General features: G+C 45.7%; 1 protein-coding gene across 1 annotated transcript in view; it reads right to left on the reverse strand.

The window, feature by feature from the left end:
- Positions 1-25,035, reverse strand: part of PTPRT (protein tyrosine phosphatase, receptor type T) — a 762,820-nt gene that overhangs the window by 376,902 nt on the left and 360,883 nt on the right. Inside the window, exon 7 of the mRNA XM_012803799.1 lies at positions 4,142-4,438. Coding sequence (XP_012659253.1) covers positions 4,142-4,438 — 297 coding nt within the window. The remainder of the gene's footprint in view (positions 1-4,141; positions 4,439-25,035) is intronic.

Below are 25,035 nucleotides of genomic sequence, written 5' to 3' on the forward strand. Positions count from 1 at the left end.
TCTAGTTTTTGCCACATAGAATGGGGTTTAAAGGCATAAATGTACACAGCTACGATTTAATTAAAAACAAAGAAAAAAATAAATTTAATAAACTTCAAAAAAAAAAAAGAAAGGTGAGCATGCACTTTGTGTTAGGTTATTTTCAGATTAATGTTAAACATCTTCTGGGCGCCCATGAGCACCTTGCGTACTGCGACTTACACATTCCTTTGCCAAATCTTTGCCCAAGATTTTATGAAATGTTTCAAATCTATAGGAAAAATCAAAAGAATAGTACAAAGAGACCTATAAGCCCTTTCCCGACCTTGAACAGTTATTAACACTTGGCTCCATTTCTTTTTTCACATCTATACATATCTATCATATATGTGCCCAGAACGGAGCAGGTGCTCCCACAGCCAGCACGAGCCTGCCATCAACACGGCTTTCACCTTCGGAGGCCTCAGAGGTTCCCTTTCATAGTTGTGCCTGTGCTCTGGGTAAAGGTGGGAAAGTAACCCCTGAGGAAATGAGCTGTGATTTTGTCTGAGACATTTGTGGAAAAGGAAAAAGTAGAGAATATGTCTCTTATCAACAGCTGCTTCCAAGATGAAGCCACCAGGCTCCATGGCCATGAGGTTCTCTCTCCTGTGGCGGATTACTCTGCAGGCCCTCAGAGGCCCTGGGGTGCTGAAATTACAAATTCTGCAAATTCCCCAGAAGGCAATTTTGTAGCACGGATGGAAGCAGCAGGCATCTCGACGGCTCAATCCTAAAGGTTGCTTTCTGGCTCCCCAAGGGGAGTTTCAGTTAATCGACTAGAGAGAGCCATGCTGTATCCTCAACTTGTCCTTGAGGGGAATGAGTCCCCCAGCAAACAGAAATGGGGCCCTCTCCCTCTGGAGAGAGAAGGGAAGCTAATCCTGCCATAGTAAGGGGTCCCCACCCTGCTGAGACTGTCCTTCAGTCCCAAGGTTTCTGTGGTGTAGCCTCAGAATAGCTTCAGAACTCAGGACGGGCGTCGTACATGTTCATGCCTTTAAAATGATAATATCTGCGTATTTCGGTAAAGGAGGAATTGGTGTTTTATTAATGATGTTTAATTAAATTTTAATTTCAAAGCATTGCTGCTCTAACATTGTTTTGATAAAAGCTTTGTGATTTTTTTTTCCTCCTTGGTGACAGAAAGGAGAAGAGAGGGTAGGGCTCACCTTACGGCTGAAATTTGAGATTTGCTGGTGCCCATGGGGGGAGTCCTCAAAGTATCTTTGAAAACACTGCCCTGAGCTGCTCCCTGGCCAAACACTATTGTTGATCTTCCAAGTCCTGAATTTCTATGCTGATTTTCAAAAGTGGGTCCTCCCTAACAAGCAGGAATTCCCTGTGAATACTGGTCACTAAACTACCCTTTTGATTCTCTCTCTGCTTCTCACAACAGGCACTGCTACCTTTCGAGAGCCTACATTGTATTTTCCACAAGTTCAAGTGTATACCTAGAGTTCAGAAGAAGTCTTCTAGGGAAGCTGAATTGTTTCTGAGGTGCTTATGCTCAATGTTCTTTTGTCAAGAAATACAGTCGAACCTCTGTGAGTTGACCGCCCCAGGGACTGTATCAAACTGGTCCACATACAGAGGTGATCAACATAAGGAACTAGGCCCACTGTACTGTTAGGTACACGTGGTCATGTCTGGTCTATGAAAATCAGGTCAACCTAAGGAGATGGTCAATGTAGGGAGTTGGTCAACTATGGAGGTTCTATTGCTTTTTCTTCTATGATTTAGTGTAAACACGTAGCAGCCACATCTACTGAAAATTGACTCTGTGGGTAAGTTTTTTTCTAGTCTAATTTCTTTATGTATTATCCCTTTTAGTGTGCACAAGTACCTGTAAGGTAGGTCTATAAATAACTCCATTTATAGGTGAGGACACCAAAGCACTAAGAGGTTAAATAACTTGTCTCATGGGTGCTTGGGCCCAGAGTCTTCACCTTCTCCAACTGCATGTCATTCTACCTGCTGGAGGAAGGGTTGGCACCTTTTTGAAACAATGGAGTCAGATCTAGGGAAGGCTCTGTTAGCTTTAGCAGAAGCCAAATCCTGGGCCATAGCTCCAGGCTTCAAAAAGAAGGCAAAGACAAGGTGAGCTTTCCACCTTCTCTGTTGGAGGCAGGGTAGGGAGGCGTTCTCAGGGAAGTCAGCCATTCAGCTCCCCTAGAGAAGATGCTTGCTGGAGGCAGTAGGGGCTGTACCTACAGAAGGGTGAGGTTTACTGCAAGGCCAGGAAGGGGAGGAGCTGAGGGGTCAGAGGCTGGGTCCTCACTGCTGCTGCTACCTCCAGAGATGACCCAATGCCTAGTGTGTGGGGTGCAGGGGGTGGGGGTATTGCAAACAAGGTGACTGCGGGGATGAACTTGAAGGAGACCTGGGAGGGATTTATCATGAAGGTAGGTGGTGTAAAACTCCTGCTTCTAGAACGGGATATGGAGGAAGTAAAAATTGGGAAACAGGGTGCGAAGAGGCTGGCACTCTTTCCCTCTTTCCCCTATTTCCTTATGAGGTTTTGCAATGGGAGATGTAGATCCAGGGCCTACCCAGGGCCATAACTCCGTGGTTCTTAGAACTTGCTTCATGAAACAACACAGGACTACCATGTTGGAGGCTAGGTCTTGGGTTTGAAGGCCAATCTAAGTCAAGTAGGGCATTAACCCCGTAGCTGGCAAAGACAGTGCTATGGCTACATCCTTTTGGATCCCTTTCTACCACTTTTGTGACACTCCATTTTTTGCCTGCCTGAACAGAGAGACAAACATCCCTGTAATTGTACCTCCCAATCTCTATTCCTCATCTCTGCCCCTAACCAGTGGCTGCCAGTTCCCTTCCCTGACTTGGACCATCTGTGATACCTGGTCCAGCCTGCAGCGCCCCCTGCAGGCTCAGGTTGCAGCCATCCTTTGCTGGACTTGGCCAGAAGTTGTTCTTGGCTTCCTTCCCTTTTCCTGTTCAGCTTTCCCAACTCCCCTCTCACGCTCCCCTGGGAAAACCTTCTTGATCAATCACTTTGCACACAGATTTTCATCTCAGAGTTTGTTCTTGGGAACTAACTAAAAATGCTCGCCAAGGCCAGAGGTGGTGTGGCTGTAGGGAATACTGGGATGCAGCCATGGAGGAGTGTTTCTCAGACAAGTGCCGGAACTGGGCAAATTCTACCCCATTAATAATGTGACTGGCGTGGTAAAGTTACACACGAGGTGCACAGGGACCCTGGGAAGGAACCCTCAGGGGCACCCTCGGTGCCCCAACTCAGTCTGGGGCACTCAAGGAAAGCTTCCTGGAAGAAGTACCATTTGAATAAGACTTGAAAAATCAGTAGAGTTTGTTCAGCACACTTGGAGGGATGTTCATTCCCAGCAGGAGAAATGGCATGGATGAGGACAGAGAGGCAGGTAGGTTATGTGCCAGACTCATTAGGACCTGTAAGATGTGGAGGTGGAGTGGGCTGGGGAGGGAGAAATGGGAGCTCCTAGGCTGACTTCCAGGTCTCTATCTTGAGTTACCAAGTGCAGTTCATTGAAATGAGGAACACAGAGAGAAAGTCACTATATAGGGTGGCCATGAAGTCCATGGGAAATTTTAAATTGCACATGAACTCATGGCTACCCTGTATAAGAGATTAATTCATTTCTGAACACTTTGAATATGAGATGTCTATAGTACAACCAGGTGAATATTCAGTAGTGGGTGCATTCAATGTGTGTGCTAAGTTTTTCATAAGTATTTTCTTTCTTAGAATTTTTACAGAATCCAGAGTTATGTGACTCCCAAACTCAGCATGTTCAAACAACGCAATACCCACTTTCTCTTTTGGGAAGCATTGGTGTTATTAAACCTTGAGCAGAGAAGGAGGCATAAAAGGGGGGAAGTGGGATGAGTGGTACAGAAGGGTCAAACTTGAGTGCATGTCTGTGATGAGCACAGCGCCCCCGGAGGTGTGCAATGCACAGCTTGTATAGTCCTTCAGCGAAGACTTTGGAAAAGAGTCAGACACAAAAAATGTGGTGGTGGAGATTAAAGATGCAGTAAAAATAAAACCCTCATGACTGACTGGCATGACAGCCCCAAGCAGGTGCAGCCTCCCCATTCCCTGCCCCCATCCGTTGCTCACCGTCCTCCTCTGTCTGCACCACTAGCTCCTCGCTCTCCATCCGGCCCTCAGGGTTGGACAGCAGGAGGCGCAGCCGGATGGTCATGAAGGGGCGCAGACCCCGCAGGGTGTAGTGAGAGGACGTCTGGATGACCTCCTCAGCCTCGTACTGCTGCTGGTTGAACACATACTGGTACTGCACCGTGAGGTTGTAGCTGTGGCAGCGCGTCACCGCATAGCCGAAGGGCTCCCACTGCAGGGTCAGCTGCCGGGCTCGGATGTCCACAATCTCCACATTCTGCGGGCCGTGCACCGGGTCTGCAAGACACACAGGTGGGACACAAGGGCTCTGAGTGGGTCATCAGCAAGGCGGGGTGCACATTCTGCTGTCACAGGGGAGAATGGCTCTTCCAAACTTAACCGTCCCATCACAGCCTTCCTGACTTTGGACACATGCAGTATAATTTAGACAACATTTTTCTTGAAATCAATCTCCTTTTTCTTACTTAAAAACATCTTTTTAAAGGGAAACACAAGTATATGAAAAGAGAACTTGCCATAAATAAATGCTAACCCTAACACATGCAAAATTGTTCAATTCTTAAGGGCTCATTACAGGGCCACCAAAACCAAGCTTGGGCACCATCAATAATAACACACACCCTTCTGGGACATGCTTGTTTAGATGGCTGCTAGAATGCTGACCTACCTCCTTATTTTTAAGTCAGCTATGTCCCCTCCTCTTGGAGGTCAGCCTCCTCTTTTGTCAACAGCCTCCAGACACACAAGTTGGAACATGAGTCACATCTCTGACATGTCCGGCACCCAGTCTCTCCATGGTGTCACCATGATCCATTGGCTCTGCTTTGGGATTGCCCCTCCTTTCCTGGACCGTTCATCATTTCCCAGACTCCTGCGACACTAAGTCCTCCTGTTCCTTCCACTTCCTCCCAAGCTGGCCCCTCCAGGAAGCTCATTCTCAACAGTGCCTCTCACCCAGCACTGCCTCCTGCTCCACCCTCCCTGACCTCGGTCCCAGACTCCCAACTCTAATGTAGGCTATGTTTTATATTATAATGAATATTCTCTTTATACTTTACACATATTAAATAGATATGTTTGTACAAAACAGATTCTAATGAGATGTTTTTTAAAAATCCCCACACGTAAAGCTTATTCTACGTTGAGGTTTAAGCATTTGTTATGGTGGAAACTTCACTTCTCAAGGGGCAATCACCCCCAGAAATCCTGTGTCAGAGTCTCTCTTACCTATTCCCAGCTAAGCCAGAGTCTCTTAGCCGGGAATAGGTAAGCACAAAGTAGAGGTTATTAAATCAGTACCTTTCCCCGTATCACTACAGGACTTGGCCAAGTAATGTAACCTCTTTGGGTCTACTCTTGATTTCATTTGTAAAATGACAATAATAATAGTAGCTAACATCATTGCAGGGGAGGAGGGAGATGAGGGGTTCGTAAAGTAGTTAGAATTGGAAATTAATAAGCAGTCCATAGATGGTACCTGGGGTGTATTGTTTGCTTGGTTAGCGGTAATAGAAATAGTAATAATAATAATAATAATAATGCTTTATGTGCTCTCTCTACCCTAAATGTCTTATACATGGTGGTGCTGGGTAGTACCCGTACGTGAAAAGCTGGCTTAAGACTTCATCATCTATCTTTCCCATCCCCTCAGAGCACTTAGGGATGAGAACACCTCTGCACCAATACAAGTATAATAAAAAGCAGGGGTTGTACTTTTAGGGCCAGTTCATCTGTCCCTATGGGGAAAATGTCCGATAACTTGGGTCAGAGCCTGATCAAGGGACATGCTTTACAGCAATGTCAGGCGGGGGGGTGGGGGGGGGTTTGGGGAGCCAGCCCAGAGCTGTCCACGTGGCTGCTGGGGACAGTGAGCAACCCCAGCTCCTGATCAACTGAAGAATTCACAGTCACTCTTGCAGCCCAATTATTCATGGACACAGGTCCTTTGTGGAAAGGAGAGCCAGCATGCCCAAATTAAATGGATGATTTTCAGAAGATGACACTGAACCAGCTGGTGCTGCAGGCCCACTGTGCTGAGTCCACCACGGGGAACAGAAGGTGAGGAGTGCTGTCCCCTGTGTGCCTTTAGTGGGGGTTATGATTGGGGGTAGCAGTCGCTGCTGGTCAGACATCTCCAGCCCTGCCCAGTTCCAGCTTCTCCACAGGTCCAGATGCCAGAGCTCTCTGGCAGGGAGGCCACCCTGAGCTCCCACTCGGGACCCAATCAACACCCCTCTTCTGGGGGCACCTTCCAAACTGATGCCAAGACCCCGTAAGATAGTCACTCTTGTGGGGCCCTTACCTCCCCTGTGGCAGAGCAAAAACAGGAAGATGTGACACCCTTGAAGCCCGAAGCTACGGCCGCATTTTGTTAGACATCTTAAAATGTACTGTGAGAGCTCCAGTACGGCCTTAAAGCCCCAATGAAATAATATAATCAAAATACCATTGATAGAGTTGCAGTCATGAGTGTCGGGTTCTACCTCCTGAATCATCCTGTGACCCTAGGAGGAGGGGACTGCCACTCCCACTTTACAGATGGATAAAATGAAGCCCGGAAGGGTCTGAGCACTTGTCTAGAGTTCTAGCGAGCAGGCAAGTGGAGTTTAGAACTTGTGCCTCCCTACCTGACGTCTAGTGCACAGAGTAAAAAGGGCCCAGTAGGCATCTGTTGAATGGTGCTCTGTTCTGCAAGTATCACTAGCTCCCCGTGAGGAAGGCATCCCTGGGCCTGCCCTACCTAGAGGAAACCAAAGCCGTGTGAGGTGAAACGATCGGCCTACAGCCACAGAGTGGGGAGCACAGCCCTGATGGGAAGCTACGTGAGTCCCAAACCTCTGTGTTTTCTCTGCACCGTCATACCTTCAGAGGCTGAGACCAGGGAAAGAACATAAACACGAGGTCTGTCACCATCCTCAGGAGTCTGGGGACACCTAAGGAGGACCTGTGTGAGAATGTCAAATGCGGAAAGGCAGAAATGACTCTGAGACCTGCCCCAGAGGGTGCTGCAGGGGCTTAAATGCCTTTCGTGCTAAACTGACCAGTGGTCTTTCTTCCCGCCCTGTGTCTATTCTCCCTGTGGCTCACCTCTGGGGTGTGCACATAACCCCCTTTCTGATTCTCTTAAAGGAAGAAGCAGGCAGGGATACTTTTTCAAAGAAGGCCAGGGAAGCTGTGAGCCTGCCCCACAATAAGGAAACCCTTCCTCCTCCCGCCACCCCTGCCTAGAGAGAAGGCTGACACAGGAAAGCCACTTGCTTCTTCCCAAGCCCATGCGACTGACTGCCACTGCAGGCCACTGGGTACAGTGGTGCTGCCCAGAGCACGGCTTGAAGCCAGACTCTGGCACTCACTAGCCATGTGACCCTGGGCACAGGCACTTCACGCCTGAGCCTCCATCTCCTCATCTATAAAGTGGAAACTATTATACGAATCCCAAAGCTATTAATGAGCAGAAAATGAACTGTAAAGAGAGAGAAAATTGCCTTTGCCCAATAGTAGGTGTTCCTGTTAGAGAGAACAGCCTTTCTCAGAGAAATGCCTCAAGGAGCTTCTTGGGAGAGAAGGGGAGTTCTGGGGCCTCGGGACCACTTTTGCTGAGCCTCAGCCTTTTGCTGAGAAGAAGAGAAAAATGAACTCGCCAGGGTGCCTGCACAGGAGGGGTGGGAGGGTGGGCACAGCAGAGTGTGGGGTGGGCATGGATATGACCCTGCTGGGGTATTTCTAAGATCTCCAGGGAGGGCCTCACAATATCACCAAGATGTTCCCTGGGATGGGATCTCCTGTGGATTCTAGAAAGGGCTGACATCTGTCTACCTCGGGCCAAACTCATTTTAAGAATACTCCGTGGGAACACAGGGACCAGAGGCAAAGGAGCCTTAGAAAATATATAGACCGTATGTGTTACCAAGAGCTTGGGAGGTTTCACAGGCAATGGAGGGAAAAGGTTCAAGGAAATCTCCGCTCACATGTCAAAGGCAGAAGGACCAGCAGGGCAGGCACTGGTGGGGGAAAGTGCTTTGTAAATTCAAGAGCGCGCATTCAAGCAAAGGGAAAGACAGCAGCTACTGAAGTTGGCTCCAGGGCTAGCTCTTGTCTCTAGCCCAGCAGAGTGTCTTCTGAAAACCACTCTTGGGCATAGGAATCCACGTTTAGGAGAGTGTAACTCACCCGGGGCCACACAGCCCAGCAGAGTCCTGGGTTCCCAGTGTGCACCACTGTCCTGCACACTCAGCCTTTGCCGTGCTGCCCAGGAGTTGCTGCTCACGTGTCTGTCTGTTCTCAAGGGACCACGGTCTGTTTGTTCACTGACCACAGCACAGGGCACAGCACAGGGCTGCTGAGGGGCGTGTTCTTGGGAACTGAGCTTGACCCCCTGACTCCACAACCTTCTGTCCCCTTCAGCACATCGGCAGGGGCTTTAGGGGAAACCATTTCTTTCTTTCTTTTTTTTTTTTTTTTTTTTTTGTATTCAAGTAAGGGAATATCCTAAGGTTCTATACAATGGAGACTTGTTTTCAAAAATGTGGGATGGAAGCATTCATGCTTTCACCCTGACCCCCCAAACCTCAGCTGCCTAACCCAGCTTCTCCTCCGGTAATTGCCTGCAGCGGGGAGCATTTTGGGTTTACATTCAGGTTGGTGCAAACAAGCTAGAAATTGCTGAGAGTGCCTTGTGTGTGCAGTGGAGATTGGTTTGTTGAATTTACATCCCCCGTGTAAATACACCCAAGACTAGAGCCTCCAGGTAAAGCCCTGTCCGCATGACCTTCTTGAGAAACAGCCCACAGGCCAAGAAGATGGCAAACAGTGGGAAAAGAATGTGCCTTGTGTGGGATGCTGGAAAATCATCCTCTAATGGATGTTCAAAGTGGCTCAGCCTCCAGGTGTACTTCCTATGTGTTCTTAGACTAGGCAACAGGGGCCCTGCATTCTGGGGAGCCCAGTCCAGCAATCTTCAGATTGGGCCCTTCCCCCTGCCCCAGAGTAAGGCGTCAAGGGGCTGATAGGGTGCGTCCACCTGCCCTGCCCTCTTCCTTCCGCACCAGGCCCATGTACCTGATGCCCCCAAATTCCCTTCCTGAAGACCCCTAAACTCACTCCAAGTGCTTATGTGACCTTCCTTCCTTGGTATTCCCTTCCTGTGAACCCCCCCTTGGCTCAAGAGGTAGCCAAAAAATGGTTGCTTTGGGAAAGTGGACAGAACCTGCACAGGAGGACTGAGGTCTCCACACGCACGTGCTCAGGGGGCCTCTTGTGGGGATAGATCGAGGAGGCTGAAAGGAGAAGGAGAAAGAGCCACCCTTTGTGTCTTCTCCCAGCCCCTTCTGTGATGCTGCCCACATTAGTGGAGAGGTGCGTGCACGCGTGTGAGCACACTTAACACGCATGTGTGGCTGCCCAGCTCATGTCTGCAGAAGCCTCTCCACTCTATGCTGCCCCGTGCCACGGCAGCTCTTCCTCCTGCACCATTTCCATCCTGAAGGACCATTTTCAACCTGGGCCTGAGCCCAACCTGCCTCTCACGTGGTCCCCCATTGTGTCTCACTGCTCACTTCTCAGACCCTACACTCCGAAGGCACCGGTGTCCCAGTCCTCTCACACCTCCATGCTTCTGCCCACGCCTTTCCCTCTGCTTGGAGCCACTGACATATCCCTAGTCAGCATGTTCAAGGCCCAGCTCCAGGGCTACCCCTGACCTGCAAGGTTCTCTGCCAGCCCTGTTGCCCGTGAAGAACGCCTCTGCGGTCTGTTTTTTAACCTGCCAGTACACTTCTTTCCTACTTCTTTTTTTTTGAGACAGAGCCTCAAGCTGTCCCCCTGGGTAGAGTGCCGTAGCATTACAGCTCACAGCAACCTCCAACTCCTGGGCTCAAGCGAGTCTCCTGCCTCAGCCTCCCAAGTAGCTGGGACTACAGGCACCCACCACAACGCCTGGCCGTTTTTTGGTTGCAGCCATCATTGTTGTTTGGCGGGTCCGGGCTGGGGATTTGAACCCGCCATCTTAGGTGTACGTGGCTGGCGCCTTAGCCGGTTGAGCTATAGGTGCCGAGCCATTCTTTCCTAGTTCTTACCAGACGTCGTCTACTCACTTATACGTCTGGCTCATGGTCACTTCCCTTGCTAACTTGGGAGCCTTTTATCTCTTCCTTTTTTACAATCAAAATATATAGCAGCTGAAGGAATGCGTGAGTTAATTAACGAGTAAATATAGAAAGTAGGTGATGTCCAAAGATCAAACCACCAGAAACATGGTACTAATGTACTCCGGGGAAAAGCAGTGAGTGGAGCAGTGAATCAGGGTTCTCTCTACACTCTAATGGTTAAGGGTAATCATGTGGTTAAGTTAGAATTGCCTTCTTTTTTTTCCGCTCTGTATGGACGCAGCCTCTATCCCTGCTGTCAAAGGCAATAGCTGTAGAATCTCCTAATGACTTTAATCAAGGCAGAACATCTTATTAAAAAAAGAAGCAGCAAAGCAGATTTCCAACTCACGAATCTGCTATGTATTCATCTTTGCGTGTGGAGCTGGCTGCAGCATATGTACTGTTCAAAGTTGAACCTAAATTGAGATAATTTGGGGCATGGGGCTGAAAATGTGGAGGTGGATGGCTTGTATGTAAAATTAATTTTTGATCCATTTGGAGATGCAATTTGAGTTACTTTCAAATTAAATTGCAATGGAGTCCTAGGCAGCTGGAAACATTATTGCCAACATAATTTGATGTTGCAAGAGCGGTAATACATTGACAGATAGTTCGATGTGACCATTAATTTGCAATTTCTGCATGGAAATGATACACAGAGAAAAAAAATAAAAATCCATCTCCTCCCCAGCATCATCCAAGCCCGCTCTCTCGTTCCCTCTCTTCCACCTCCTCTAATGGGTGCAGATGTTTGATAGACAGGCATTTGTTGAATAGTGTTTGAGTATTCCTAATACAAAGATCTGAAATCGTCAATGCTCTGAAATTTGAATCTCTTTGAGCACCTACATGCTGCTCAATGTCCACGGGAGCATTTTGGATTTCAAATTCTTGGATTAGGGACGCTTAATCCATTGAGGATAACGCAAATATTCCACAATTTGGAAGAAAATCTGAGATCTGAAATAGTTTGGGTAGTAAGCATTTCAGATAAGGTGTATTCAACCTGCCTTGTCCTGGACATGTGATAAAGGTAGCCGAAGATTGGACTCCAAAGATTCCTTCGGGGACGCTGGTAATCCCATGATCCAGAAATGCTGGCTGCTACCTGCCCTGGCAATGAGTCATTGGAAGGGGCTGCCTGTCACCTTGTACGAAGGTGACTCAGGTGCCACTCTCCTGCAGCAATGCCACAGGAAAGGCATTCACTTTGCATTGGCCCACTCGTTAATTAAAAAGTATTTATTGAAAGCATCATGCCATGGTACAAAGAACATCAGCTCTGTCACCAGTTGGCCCCAAGGGCACACTTAGACTACCTACATTTACGGCTCTTTTATCAGGTGTAAAATGAGGGTGATGCTCCCTGCCTCTCAGGGCTATGGGGTGAACTAAGGAGATGTCACTTCCAAACTCCTGCATGATACCTGGCACAGATGCAAACCCACCCCCCACCCAACCCAGAAAGGAGATGGGACAGGACAGCCACCAAGACAAAGAGGAACTGTGTAAGTTTCTGTGGATTCTGACTTAGTTCTCAATCTAATTACTGCTGGGCTCAGGCTTTTAACCAATTATAGTTTAGGGTTAGGAAATCTAACCCTCCAGACACTGCTGTATCTATTCCTTCCTTTCCTCAGATCCATCTTTGGTCTGTGAGTTGGGCCAGGCATTAGGGGTATAAGTGAACAAGGCTGACAATATCTTGCCTTTGTGAGACTCAGGTGAGGGGAAGCAGCCCATCCAAGAAGGATGGAGCGAGGAGGGCTGATACGTCTGTCCCTGCTCAGTCTCTGTTGCATCTACTCGCCTCTGCTGATATCAGGCAAAAGCAGCCACAGATAACAAACGCACAAACGGACATGGCTGTGTTTCAGTAAAAATGTACTTACAAAAATAAGCAGCCCAGGCCTTGGGTTATAAGGAAGTAGGTTTGCTTACTCCTGTTACTACAGGCTAAATCAATGACCATGGTCGTAACTTCATGCGACCAGGAAGTCAATGGCTGACACAGTACTACTTAGCAATCAGGCTTAGATATCATCCCTGAAGTTAGAGGCCAGAGGAACCCCTGAATTATTTTTGCTAAGTCATTCTGGAATGTATCTTAAGAATATTTTGGCTGACACACATATTTGACTACTTTACATTTTTCCAATTAGCGTCCATTTGTAAATTGCGTTATACTGGTTAGCAGGCCCTTGCTTTCAACCACTGGGGCCAGTTTCTGATTTTAGGGATGCTGATTAGCTCAGTGAAGGTTGTTGATGCCGATAGGGCATGGGAAGCACTTGGTGCCCTTGGAGCTGTCTCTGAAGTCTGGGCATCCTGACTGCAGCGCCGACAAAACCCCTGAACTACATGCTCTTGCTTAGCAGGCTGTCAGCACTGGTTACAGCTTAACCTACATCTCACCCACCACGTTCCAGTGTAAGCTTAAATATTTGAGCATAAATGACCAACGATGTCTGGTCTAGAGGCCAAGAACGCTGTCCTGATGGAAGGGCTTAGAACCCAGGACACATGGGATTTAACCAGGTGAAAGGTTAGTGGGTGCGTGGGGGGAGGGGCAGGGAAATAGGGAAAGGGGAGCTGGAGGGCTAAGCCCCAGGCAAAGGAGGCAGCACTTTTAAAGTCCAAAAGATAAGAGCAAAGGAAGAAAGGACACGTCACTCCAGGAGCAGCAGTCCCCACCTCGCCCCACTCATCATACCCCTCACAGGGAGGTGTTAGACCAGCCTGGGTGATACATGTTATCAGGGTCCCTCCTGTCATTCCCCAGGAAGAAAGTGAGGATACAAGAAAAAAAGAATGAAATAAAGAGATGGAGGGGAGGGGAGGAGAGGGAGGAGAGCGGAAGGGAGAGGAAGGGAGAGGAGTGGAGAGGAGAGGGGAGGAAGGAGAGAACGAAGAGAAAGAAAGAAAATGAGAAGACCTAGGGCAGCTGCAAACTACAAATGAGCAGATTCTTTGCCAAAAGTCAGCCACTTGGCAAAGTCATTGTTATAGTATTTTTTTGTTTATTTGTTTCCATCCTGTGCCAGGCACTGTGCTAGATGTGAAAGTGACCCCAACAGACAAGAGCCCTCTCTGATTATGTTCTAGTGGGGGGTGAGGGGTGAGGGGTGGGTAGATAATATAAAAGATAATCCAAAAAAGTAGTATATTAGAGAGTAGTAGTGCCATCAAACCCATGGATTAACATGGATTAACAAAGTGTGGTATATGTACACCATGGAATACTATGCAGCCATAAAAAAGAAGGAGACTTCACATCTTTTATGTTTACCTGGGTGGAGCTGGAACATATTCTTCTTAGTAAAGTATCTCAAGAATTGAAGAAAAAGTGTCCAATGTGCTCAATACTCCTATAAAATCAATATATAACCACCTACACACTCATATGAATGGCAAAACATAACTATAGTCCAGAAAGTAGAAGGGAAGAGGAGAGAGAGGAGAGGAGAAGAGGGATATGGGAGGTGGGAGGGTGTTCAGGGGACCTCACATAAGGTGCATGATGCAATGGTACTTTTCAAAGTATTAAGAAATGAGTGTAATTGTGATGGACGTGTTCCTTTGTTCAATGTAAGCGTTTCACATTGTATCTGAACCCCATAAATGCATCAATGTACAAAGTTATGATTTAATAAAGAATGATTAAAAAAAATCAAGCAGGGAAGAGACTGGAGGCCTGGGAGAGGCTGATGCCTACTAGGTTATTTCTTTGATTTTAGGTCCTGCCATTAGCTTCTTGATCTTTCCTGATATTTCCTGTCCATTTACACTAATGTCCGGACTTTTTTCTCCCCCATGGCTTAGCTGGAAATACTTAGGGAGCACGCCTAGGGTGGTAAACTAGGTGGGGAGGACATAGTGCTAACAACACACATACCCCTGATCCCTTGAGCTTAAAACCTGGTGAGAGAGACGGATTAAAACAACAGATACATGAAGGGCATGTGTTTCACAGAAGATAAATGTGCTGTGCTAAAATAGGATAATATTATAAACGTATCTAGAAGGAAACAGATACAGGATAAACCAGATAAAAAGGGTGATCTAGGGATGGCAGACAGAGATGACTCTGAAGTGGTGACATTTGGTCTGTAAACTGTCCCCCTGCCCTCTCCTCACTGTCCCCCTTCCCTCTCCTCACTGTCCCCCTGCCCTCTCCTCACTGTCCCTCTGCCCTCTCTATGCTGTTCCCCTGCCCTCTCCTCACTGTCCCCCTGCTCTCTCCTCCCTGTCCCCCTGCCCTCTCCTCCCTGTCCCCCTTCCCTCTCCTCACTGTCCCCCTTCCCTCTCCTCCCTGTCCCCCTTCCCTCTCCTCCCTGTCCCTCTGCCCTCTCCTCTCTATTCTTGTTTTTCTCCCAGCTTCCCATTCATTTTTTTTGGTTGGGGGGGACTTTAGTTTAAACTGAATTGTTCTGGGAAAGCTCTTCCCAAAAGCTTATCTCACCCAGACTGGGTATGTGTCCTGCCCTCTCCCACCTAGGTGAGTGAACTTGGCTGGAATGTAAGCTGAGGTCCAATCAGACCTGGTCCAACAGCCCTATCCTTTGGGCCCTGCGATCAATAGCTTGGGGGTGGGGGGTGGAACCAAGAGTTGGAAACAACCCAGGCCTGAGAAGCAGCCTATTGACTGCAGTTGTGGCTGTTAAGCCCAGAATAAGCCTAATGGCTGTAGCCCAAGGGTCCACAGCCAGGTATCAAGCTTTGACTCTTGGCTCCAAGCATCCCCTCTACACCCGGCTTTACGCTGCAGAAACCGAGACTTGACAAAGCACATCTTTTCTCTGCCGACAGGGGGCGACAGAGGGAGCCTGAGGCTATTCCAGGATGAGACCTCTCAGCAACCCTTCCTCACTGGATCTGACTTGCAGTTCCTCCAACAGGGAAAGCACCAGGCCCATTCTGTCCCCTCAGAGACGGCACCGGCCAAAAAGCACTTCCTCCTCCCCTTGTTAAGTTGTTATAATTCCAGTTTCTTCTCTTTGTTCTGTTCAGTCCTAGCGCTGCCTGGTTCCCATTCGGCCACACTGGGGTGAAGCTCTCACGGTTTCCTCTCACTGTTTTCGGCTCCCCAGACGTTTCTTTATGTCTCGTCAACCAGAGGTTTCCAAACTTTCTCAGTTCACTGCGCCTTTGGTGTTTGGCATGTTTTCTTTTTCACAGATCGAAAGCCAAAATAATCCCCAACAGTTTCATTTATTAGTTAGTCCAAATACAAGTTCTTGAATCCTAAAACCTCCAGAGGGGTTGAAAAAGCAGTAAATAAAAATCAAAATTAAAAAAAAATATATTCTTAACCACAGTTACTTACTAATGGGACTGCATGTATCTGTGGGGCACTGTTCAGCTTCTCCAACTGGGGATTCAGACGAGACACTGCCACCTCCGTCACCTGCTCAACACTGATTTTTTTGTACGGTACTTGGATTTCATAATTGCAACTGGCAGAAGCCCAGGGGTGTGACAATTTGATATCAAAAGGAAGGCAGAGCAATTTGATGTCGAGACTGCACACCCCTTCAAGGGAGGGGTTTGTGTCATGTCTAACAGATGATGCTGTGTTTTCCAAAATTATTTAAAATATCCCCTGGGGCCCTTCTGAGTTCATAGGGGCGTCCTAGGCAGCCTCAGCACACACAGTTTGAGAACCACGATAGTTACCAATTCTATTATGTATAGGCATTCTTCACTGTTAAAATAAGAGGCATGATTAACCTCCTCACTAGGCTTTGACTCATACAGGGAGCCACCGCCTGAACTTTCTCAATGTTCCTTGTTCCCATCTTCCTCTCCCAGTATTCCATGTGGCCTGAATGCCCCATACCCCTAAATCTGATCTCCTAGGTGTCAAGTTCTGCTTCCCAGCTCCAGTTTTCTCCCTCCAACAGCTGAACTATAACTAAGCCTCCTGCCCTATCAGCCACTCAGATGCTCCAATGCTGGCAAGAATGAAGCAGACACAGGCACAGGATTGCAGCCTGGAAAGAAAACCTTTAGAATGTTTAAAAATTACTTTCGTGGTAGAGGAAATTGAGTTGGAAAGAGAGGAGCAATTTCTAAATTACATGGTTTCGGTTTCCAGAGAAAGGAAAAGAGATCGGGGTTGGGGGAGAGAAAAGAGAAGGCGAACCCCTAACGTCTTCTGGGTTTTACTTCAATTCACACTTAATTCATGGCAAGGCTCCTTGTCTATGAAAAAGTGAAAAAAAAAAAAAGTCCTGGAGAAAGAATAAAACCTGAAACATTTCTGATGGTCAAAAGCCATCTAGCGCTGGGCCAAAGTGAGGCATGAAACCGTCTGGACAGTTAGCTTTTCATGTCTGTGACCAACAGGGCACTGGAATTAGGAGGGTCTTCGGTGTAGCTAACTGGCCATCCCTGCATGAGAAGCCATGTGTAAATCCAACTGTTTCCAGGACACGTAAAACTAACATAAGTAATATCTCCTAATTGGACTTTGAAGGCCCCTCTTCCCAAAGACCTACTTCTCCTTTTGGTGGGAGAGTTCAGTTTTTTTATATTCAGGTGGAGGGCTTTACAAAGCCCAGGCTGCCCACAGCTGAGAACTCCCCCACTCCGGGACATTCTTGATCGCCCAAGGAATCACATTAATCTATAGACACGACTCAAGACTGTTGGACCCTGACGAGCCTTGCTGTGTCAGCAGCCCCAGAAATGCCTACCAAGCTTTTTTATGATGTCCTAAGTTTTATTCTTTGAAATGGACTAGAGTATCGTTAAATAGAAGGAACGTTTTCAAATAAAAACCACTGTCAGTGAAGAGAGGCTTATCCTCTGTTGAATGTCATTTGGGACTTACCTAAGGCAACGAGGAAGGGAATGGGGCGGAGCAAAGCTGTCTATTTCAGTCAACTTGTGGCAAACGGTGAGAAAAGAACGTCCCGTAGAAGAGGCAGAATCATAACTAAAGACACTTTCACCACCTGATTCTTCCCCTGTCTGTGAGTACCCCCCGGGGCTGGCTGAGAACCTCTCATCAAAGAGGGTGGAATAAGATGGATTTCTAAACAAAAATAACATTTCAAGGCTCCTCCTCTCAGTGACTGACTGACTGGATATCCCGTCTTGGCCAAAGGGATCCCTAAAACTGAGTTTCCAGCTATGAAAAAGGAGATCAGACCTGCCTCATCGTGCCCCCTGCCCTTCTCAGAGATGTCCTCTGAGACTCACTAACAGGCCAAGGCCATGTAACACACACCTGCAGGTCCTCAATACACAGGAAAAGCTACTTGAGTCCAGGCATTTGTCCTGTGGTTTGTCTCGGATGAATGGAGCCTTATCTTGTATTAGTCTTCCTTTTCACTGAGTTCTGGTCTTTTGGACAATGCCTAACTCTTTCAGCCAATTGTTAACTAAAGACTCTTTAAACCCATCTATAAATTGTGCCCCCACCCCACCCCAGATGTCCTGCCTTTGGGGCCAAACCAATGTATGTTTTTCATGTATTGGTTTATGACCTTACTTGTAATTCCTAACTCTCCAAAATTTATAAAAGCAAACTGTAACCACCCTGAGCCCACCTGCTCTCTTGGGTGTGACTCTGGGTCATGATCCTCAAATTTGGCTCAGCATAGACCCCTTAAATTATTTCACAGGGTGTAGTTTCTTTTTCATCGACAGTCACATCCTGTTTTCAGGCTGACCTCTCCAGTCGGGCCACCACGTGGTGAGACACAATTCCGGCACAGGTTCTGACATAAGATACCGCATGATGGTCCTTCCAATCAGAATCTTAAAGACATCAGACTCTTCCTCCTGCACCTTTGACTTACCCTTCTAAGACTGCTCTCTGCAAAATACAAGCTTTCTCTTAAGTCTTGTAAACAAATGGGCTGAGAAAAAAAAAATGACAAAAATGTTTTCTGTCTCTTTAAAACTTGCTCCACCCTTTTTGGGAAACTAAACCCATATCCCTGCTTCAGGCCAGTAGTCTGGTAGACACGGAGGGCAGGGGAACATCTCCTGTTCTTGGCACTGCAAGGGATAGAGCCTGAGGTCAGGTGCCTGGCTGGCAGGCCTCCCAGGTGGGTGGATGTCACAGCTCTGTCTCTGGCAGAGATGGGACCAGTGGCATCATTAATTGCAGTTAAACAACAGTAGCTTAGAACTGTGGGCCCTTCCGTGAAAGGTACTGAGTTTCTGCTTTATGAAGAGGAGATTTGGTATTTTGGAGCATAGGCCCCCATGTTTCCTCCTTTGCCGGCAAAGTAATAAAACTTTTTTTCCCTTCTCCTCAATCACTTGTCCTGTTCTTCTGATGCAGCTTCGGCTTCCTAACAGTGTCATCAATCTCAACACCCTTTCCGCTTTTCATCTTCCCTCCATCTGCAAACAGTCTTGCTCAGATGCCCATGTGTTCACAGCTTCTCTCTCCTGCCACCGAAACTTATTTATAAACTGTGAGACATTGAATGAATAATTTAACCCTTTGGAAGGTCCTGTTTTATAATCAGACCTACCTCCTGCAATCCTTGTGAGGGTTAAATTATGTGTGTTTTTGTTTTCGTGGGATATTGCTACCACAGTGCTATGTAACAAATCCTTCTGAAGCCACTCATTTATAGCAACAGGCATTTATTCTTAGGCTCACGCATCTGCTTATATGATCTTCTTGGCACGGGTCAGCCAAGCCCGGCTCCAGACTGTGAATTTTACTCAAGTCTGCTGTGTGTGTGATCATTCCACGGCCCAGGCTAAGGAACGGCAGCTCCTCAGGACATGTTCTGCTCATGACAGATGCACCACAGCCAAACCAACCATGCAAGAGCTCACAAGGCCTCCCTCATGTCCTACATGCTAATGCATGTGCCATATTGTCCAGAGCAAGTCACATGGGCAAGTCCAGCGTCACTGGGGCCGCTCCTCCCACAGCAGGGAAGGAAATGAGCGAGTGAATGCTGGCCGAATGACACCTCAGACTATCCAGATCAATATGTGTTTATATTTTGATTAACATGACAACCCAGCACTTCCCCCCTAATGGGAGGACAGTCTGACTTTGAGTCAGGTATGTGGGAGGCAGAAGATTTGCTAAAACCACAAAATGTAGGCAGTTTCCTGCTCTATATCCATTAGGACTCTCAGCAATTTATTTCATGGTGAGAGGGACAGAAATCTATTAGACCCAGAGAAGCCATCCTGGCCTCTGCAGTCTTTCTCAATTTCAGCAAACCTTCACCTGCCAAACTGGTCAAGTGAGTCATTCCTGCCCTCATCTCTCAAAAGCTGGCTTAGACCCCATTACTCCATACACCCTGATGTCCTCTGCCCTAAATAAAGCCCCCGGCAAAAATGGCAAAAAATCACCCTCCAAAGATGTGCACATCTTCTTACTCAGAACCTGTGAACACGTTACCTCAGGTGGCAAAAGAAAAAGTAAGAATGTGATGAAGTTAAGAATCTTGAGGTGGGGAGATTATCCTGGATTATCCGGGTGGGCTTGATAGAGGAAGAAGTTGGGAGGGCAGAAGGGAGAGATGATGTATGTTATGCCTTTGAAGAGGGAGCAAGGGGCAGCAAACCAAGGGATGTAAGGAGGCTCCAGAAGCTAAAAAAGACAAGGAAATATATTCTCCCCTACAGCCTGTAGAAGGAACCCAGCTCTGCAGACCTACACGAGACTTCCACACTCCAGAACAACACATCTGTGTTGTTTTAAATGCCCACAGTTGTGATAACTGGTTATGGCAGCAATGGGAAACTAATACACCCTCCCCTTCCGATATCATTCTGCTTTACCCCTCCTGTTTCCCACCCACGCGCCTCACTCTCTCTGGCTTTCCTCTGTAGACACATTATGTTTCTTATACGTTCTCTTGCTTGAGTGAGTTCTTGTAAAATGCATGAGACTGTTTAGGACGCATGTATTTTTAATTACGCGAATTTGAATATTTACCTTTTTGTTATTCAACACGACACTTCTGACATCACTCCTGCTGCTGTCTGCCCTTATTCTGTTATTTCTAGCCATTGCTCAGGGTTCTAGGGTATGCATACTTCATAACTTATCAATCTCCTCTCCATTGATAAACACAGTTTGTGTCCAACTCATCACTGCCGGATACCACGCTACATGTACGTAGTTGACCCTCTCTGCATTGATGTCACATATTCCTAGGAGCAGATATACTGAGTTATAGGGTGACATAAACGTAATTTGACAAAGTACTGTTTGATCGCTTACAGAGCAGCTGCCTCAAAACTCTTAGCTGTGTGTGAAGATTCCCGTGGACCCACATTCGTGCCCACCTTTAGCATTCTCCAGTTTCTCTATTTTTTGCCAATCGGATGGGCGCTAAATATTTTTTCCCATCACTGTTTCAGTTTACATTTCTCTAATACAATGAGTTCGAGAATTGCTTCATGTACTCATTAGTCTTTTGGGTTTCCATCTTTGTCAACTACCGGCTCAGATCATTTGCTCCATTATCCACTCAGTTATAGTAGTTCTTCATGTATTCTATACATTTTTTGTTCATTCTGATGAATTAATAAAACTATGGCTTCTAATTTTTTTTAAATGTCCCCCCAATGGAAGACACGACATCAGTTCTTATATATCCCACTTCTTCTTTGTTCCAGCTATATTGTCCAGAGCAGGTCACATGAGCAGCCCAGCGTCCATGGTGCTGTCCAGTACCTCTGAAATCAGACTGTGCTGTCCAGTACCTCTGAAATCAGACTGTGCTGTCCAGTACCTCTGAAATCAGATGTGGCCATGTACTTGCTTTGCTCACTGATAATGTGAGATAAAAATCAACTATGGCTTTGGGCTGCTGCCTGTGTGTGCTGGGTCCACTTCCCTTTTCCCTACTAACCCCTGTCCCATAGCACTAAAGAGAAAATACAGTCAAGACTGTATCTTGACTTACTCATTTCTGTTCTCCCATTCCCCACTCTCCTACCACAGACAAGCATTCCGATATGTTTATTTTGTGTTCTTAGAAAATACATACTGTCATGCATGCAGTTTTTAAATTCAGATAAATGTTATCACGTTGTCTCATTCCATTTCTTACTTTCCTCACTCAGTATTATGCTTTTAAGGCCCGTCCCTGCTGCTATGTACACACATCAAGTCTGGTGCTGCTAACTGCTGCGCAGTGCTCAAGGTGAACAAATGCTGTCATCTCCCTCTTTTTTCCCCACTGGAAGACACAAACTTTTGTTCAACAAGTTACTGCCCAATCTTGGGTTGCAAAATCATTCTTCAATGTCCTTTTTTAACTTTATGAATTTATCTTTCGCTTTCACCTCTGAGGTCTTCTGGATGGAGTCTATTTCCTTGGAGGAGGTATTACTGTGAAGGTAGGATTCTGTTTTAGTTTCCTCTGCACCGTGAAAAAGTTTTCCTCAAAACCATTTACTAACTATTCTGCTCCGTTGATTTGTAGAGCCACCTCTATTGCGCACCAAGTTTGTAGATATGAGGTTGGACAGTTAAGTTCGCAAACTCATCCCAGCAGAAGTGTCACATACCTCACTGCTGAGTATCACTATGATCGCGTTCAAAATACTCCCCTTGGCCATCTAGTGACAGCAGTTATATTCAGCAATGGGGTAGGTAGCACTTTTTTAGGACAAGTTCACAAACCTGATTGTCAGATGTCATATGATGACAGTTAGATGGCCATCACAGAAAAAGAGTTCTAAAATTGCTCTGAGGGTGGATGAGGCACTGGCATCAGAGCACAGCTTCCCAAGAGGAGTACCTCGAAGGTGACTGTCATGATATTCAGCAATAAAGGATGTAGCACGTTTTCTAGGACGAGTTCACGACCTTAATTGTCCAACCTCATATACATAAATTGATCCTGAACTATCAATTTGTTCCACTGGTCCCCTGTCTTTTATAGCAGGAATTCCAAACTTTTTATAACTATGACTTTATAATGTATATTATATATGAATATCAGGTAGGGAATACCTGCTGTGTTTTTTAATCCCCCCTCAAAGTTGAGTACTAAGTATGACTTTGTATTCTTCTCTATACATTTATTAGAGAGAGTTTATCAATATCCTTCAAAATTTAACAGAAAATTTTATTGACCTTACATTAAATTGATAGGTACATATATTGAGGATTCTTATTTGTGTGATACCTTCTCACCCATGAACATGGGCTCTTTCTCCATTTGTTCAAATCTTCTTTCAAGTTTTTTATTAACGTTCTCTCCATTGAGATTTTATATATTCCTAGGCTAATTAAATCTTAAATATTTGATAATTAGTATTACAATTATTTTAAATTAGATTTTCTAGCTCGCAATTACTGGTGTAGAGACTTGCTATTGATTTTTATAAGCTAATCTTATATCTCACCACCTATTGAACTCTTATTACTTATCATAATTTTTGATTGCCATTGATTTTTTTTTCTAGGAGGCTTTTATATCATCTACAATGAGTTTTATTTGTTTTTTTTTTCCTAATTCTCACGTCTTATTCTTTAAAGTCTGTGCCCCAAACTTGAACATTACATTAAATAGTAGCCATAGTTCTTACCTTCTTTTTCTGAAAAGGAATGTACCTAAATTTTCTGTGCTTGTTGTAGGATTTTTGCTCATAAACTTTCATCGTTTTGAAAAGTTTTCTTTTATTTTTCTATGGGGTTTCACAATAATGATGAATTAGTGAAAACTTTTATCAAATGCTTATCTTCTTGATTGAGATAACTGTAGGACTTCTATTCTTTAGTCTATGAAAGTCGTGAATTACATCCCTATTGAAACAAGCTGGCTTCTGGGATAAACCACCTATAAATATGATTATTATTTGTGTAAAACAGTGTTGGATTTGTTAGCTAATATTTGATTTAGAATGTTTTCCATATATTTCCATGTGAAATGAGCCTCTATTTTCTGTATTTTCTTCTCTTGGATTCTTATTTGATTTCGGACTCAAGATTCCATTAACTTCAAGTCACCTTTTTATCTTATTTTTTAGAACAACTTGCACAAGTTAGAAATTAAATCTCCTTTAGAAGTTGGGCCGGACTCACATTTCAGTCACGTGAGCCTGGTGTTTTGAGGAAGAAGGGCTTGACTGCCATTTCATTTTCGTTACTTTTATTTGTATATTTAAAAGTTCTCTTTTTCTTCGTGCCAATTTTGCCGTTTTATGTTTTCCTAAGATTGTATCTATTCAATTTAAAGTTTACAATTTAATAGCACATAGTTCATTAAACTCTTCTTTTTAAAAATGTTCATTACACCAATCTGCTTTTTTTTTTTTTTTTAGAATTCTTTTCAAGAATATTAAACTTTCATTTCTTAAACTCTCCCATTCAACTTATTCACTCTTATTTTATTAGTCTCCTTCTTCTTGTTTCTTTTTGGGTCAAATGCATGGCTCATGTATTTTTTAGCTTTCTTTTTTTTTTTGAGACAGAGTCTCAAGCTGTCGCCCTTGGTAGAGTGCTGTGGCGTCACAGCTCAAAGAAACCTCCAACTTTTGGGCTTAAGCAATTCTCTTGCCTTAGCCTGCCAAGTGGCAGGGACTACAAGCATCTGCCTCAATGCCCAGCTATTTTTTGGTTGTAGTTGTCGTTGTTGTTTGGCAGGCCCCGGCTGGATTCGAACCTACCAGCTCCAGTGTATGTGGCTGGCGCCCTAGCCACTGACCTACAAAAGCCAAGCCTATGTTTTAGCATTTTAAATATTTACAGTTTCACAAGAAGTTTCAAAGCAATGTACAGAAAGTCCCCACCCCACGCATTCTTCACCCAGCTTCTCCTAATGTTAACATCTTAAATAACACAGTATAGTATATAAACAAGAAATTTACATTTTCACAATCCATAGTTTATTGGGAGATTGCCAGTTGTGCCTGTGTGTGTTGAACTTTATGTAATTTTATCTTGTGACTAGCTTCATGTAACTACCACTACAATCAAGACACGAAATACACCATCACAAGGCTCCTTTATTGCTATGGGTTGAATATTTGTGTCTACTTCACAATTCACGTTCAGCCTTAATTCCCATTGCAACGCTACAGTAGTCCCCCTCGTATCCTCAGTGATGTTTTAAGACTCCAAGGGATGCCTAAAATCATAGATAGTACAGCACCTTGTATTACTACATATTTTTTATCTGATAATTAAGACACCTACTAAGTGACCACCAGGTAGACAGTGGGGATAATTCACACCCTGGCAGCATTCTGGGATAAACCACACATAAATACGATTACTACTTTTGTAAAACAGTGTTGGATTCATTAGCTAATATTTGATTTAGAATGTACAGGGGATGGCACAAGACTTGGTCATGCTGCTCAGAACAGCACACAATTTGAAACTTAGGAATTGTTTCCATTTGATATTTTCAGACAGTGGCTGTGTGCAGGTAACTTAAACCAAGGGCAGGGAAACTGTGGAGAAGGAGGAATGATGTATTAAGAGGTGGGGCCTTTGGTGGGTGATGGTGTTCAGACCATCAGGGTTCTGCCCTCCTAAATGAGATTAGTGCCTTAGCAAAGGGCTTAAAGGAGCAAGTTTGACCCTCTAATCCCCTCTACAATGGGAGGACACAGCTTTTATCCACCCAGTAGCAAGATGCCATCTTAGAAGCAGAGAGTGGGGCTCGGCGCCTATGGCTCAACGGGCTAAAGCACCAGCCATGTACACCCAAGGTGGTAGGTTTGAATCCAGCCCGGGTCCACCAAACAACGACAGCTGCAACCAAAAAA

This window comes from Otolemur garnettii, unplaced genomic scaffold (genome assembly GCF_000181295.1).
Source record: "Otolemur garnettii isolate 467f Iridium unplaced genomic scaffold, OtoGar3 scaffold00023, whole genome shotgun sequence".
Lineage (NCBI taxonomy): Eukaryota > Metazoa > Chordata > Mammalia > Primates > Galagidae > Otolemur > Otolemur garnettii.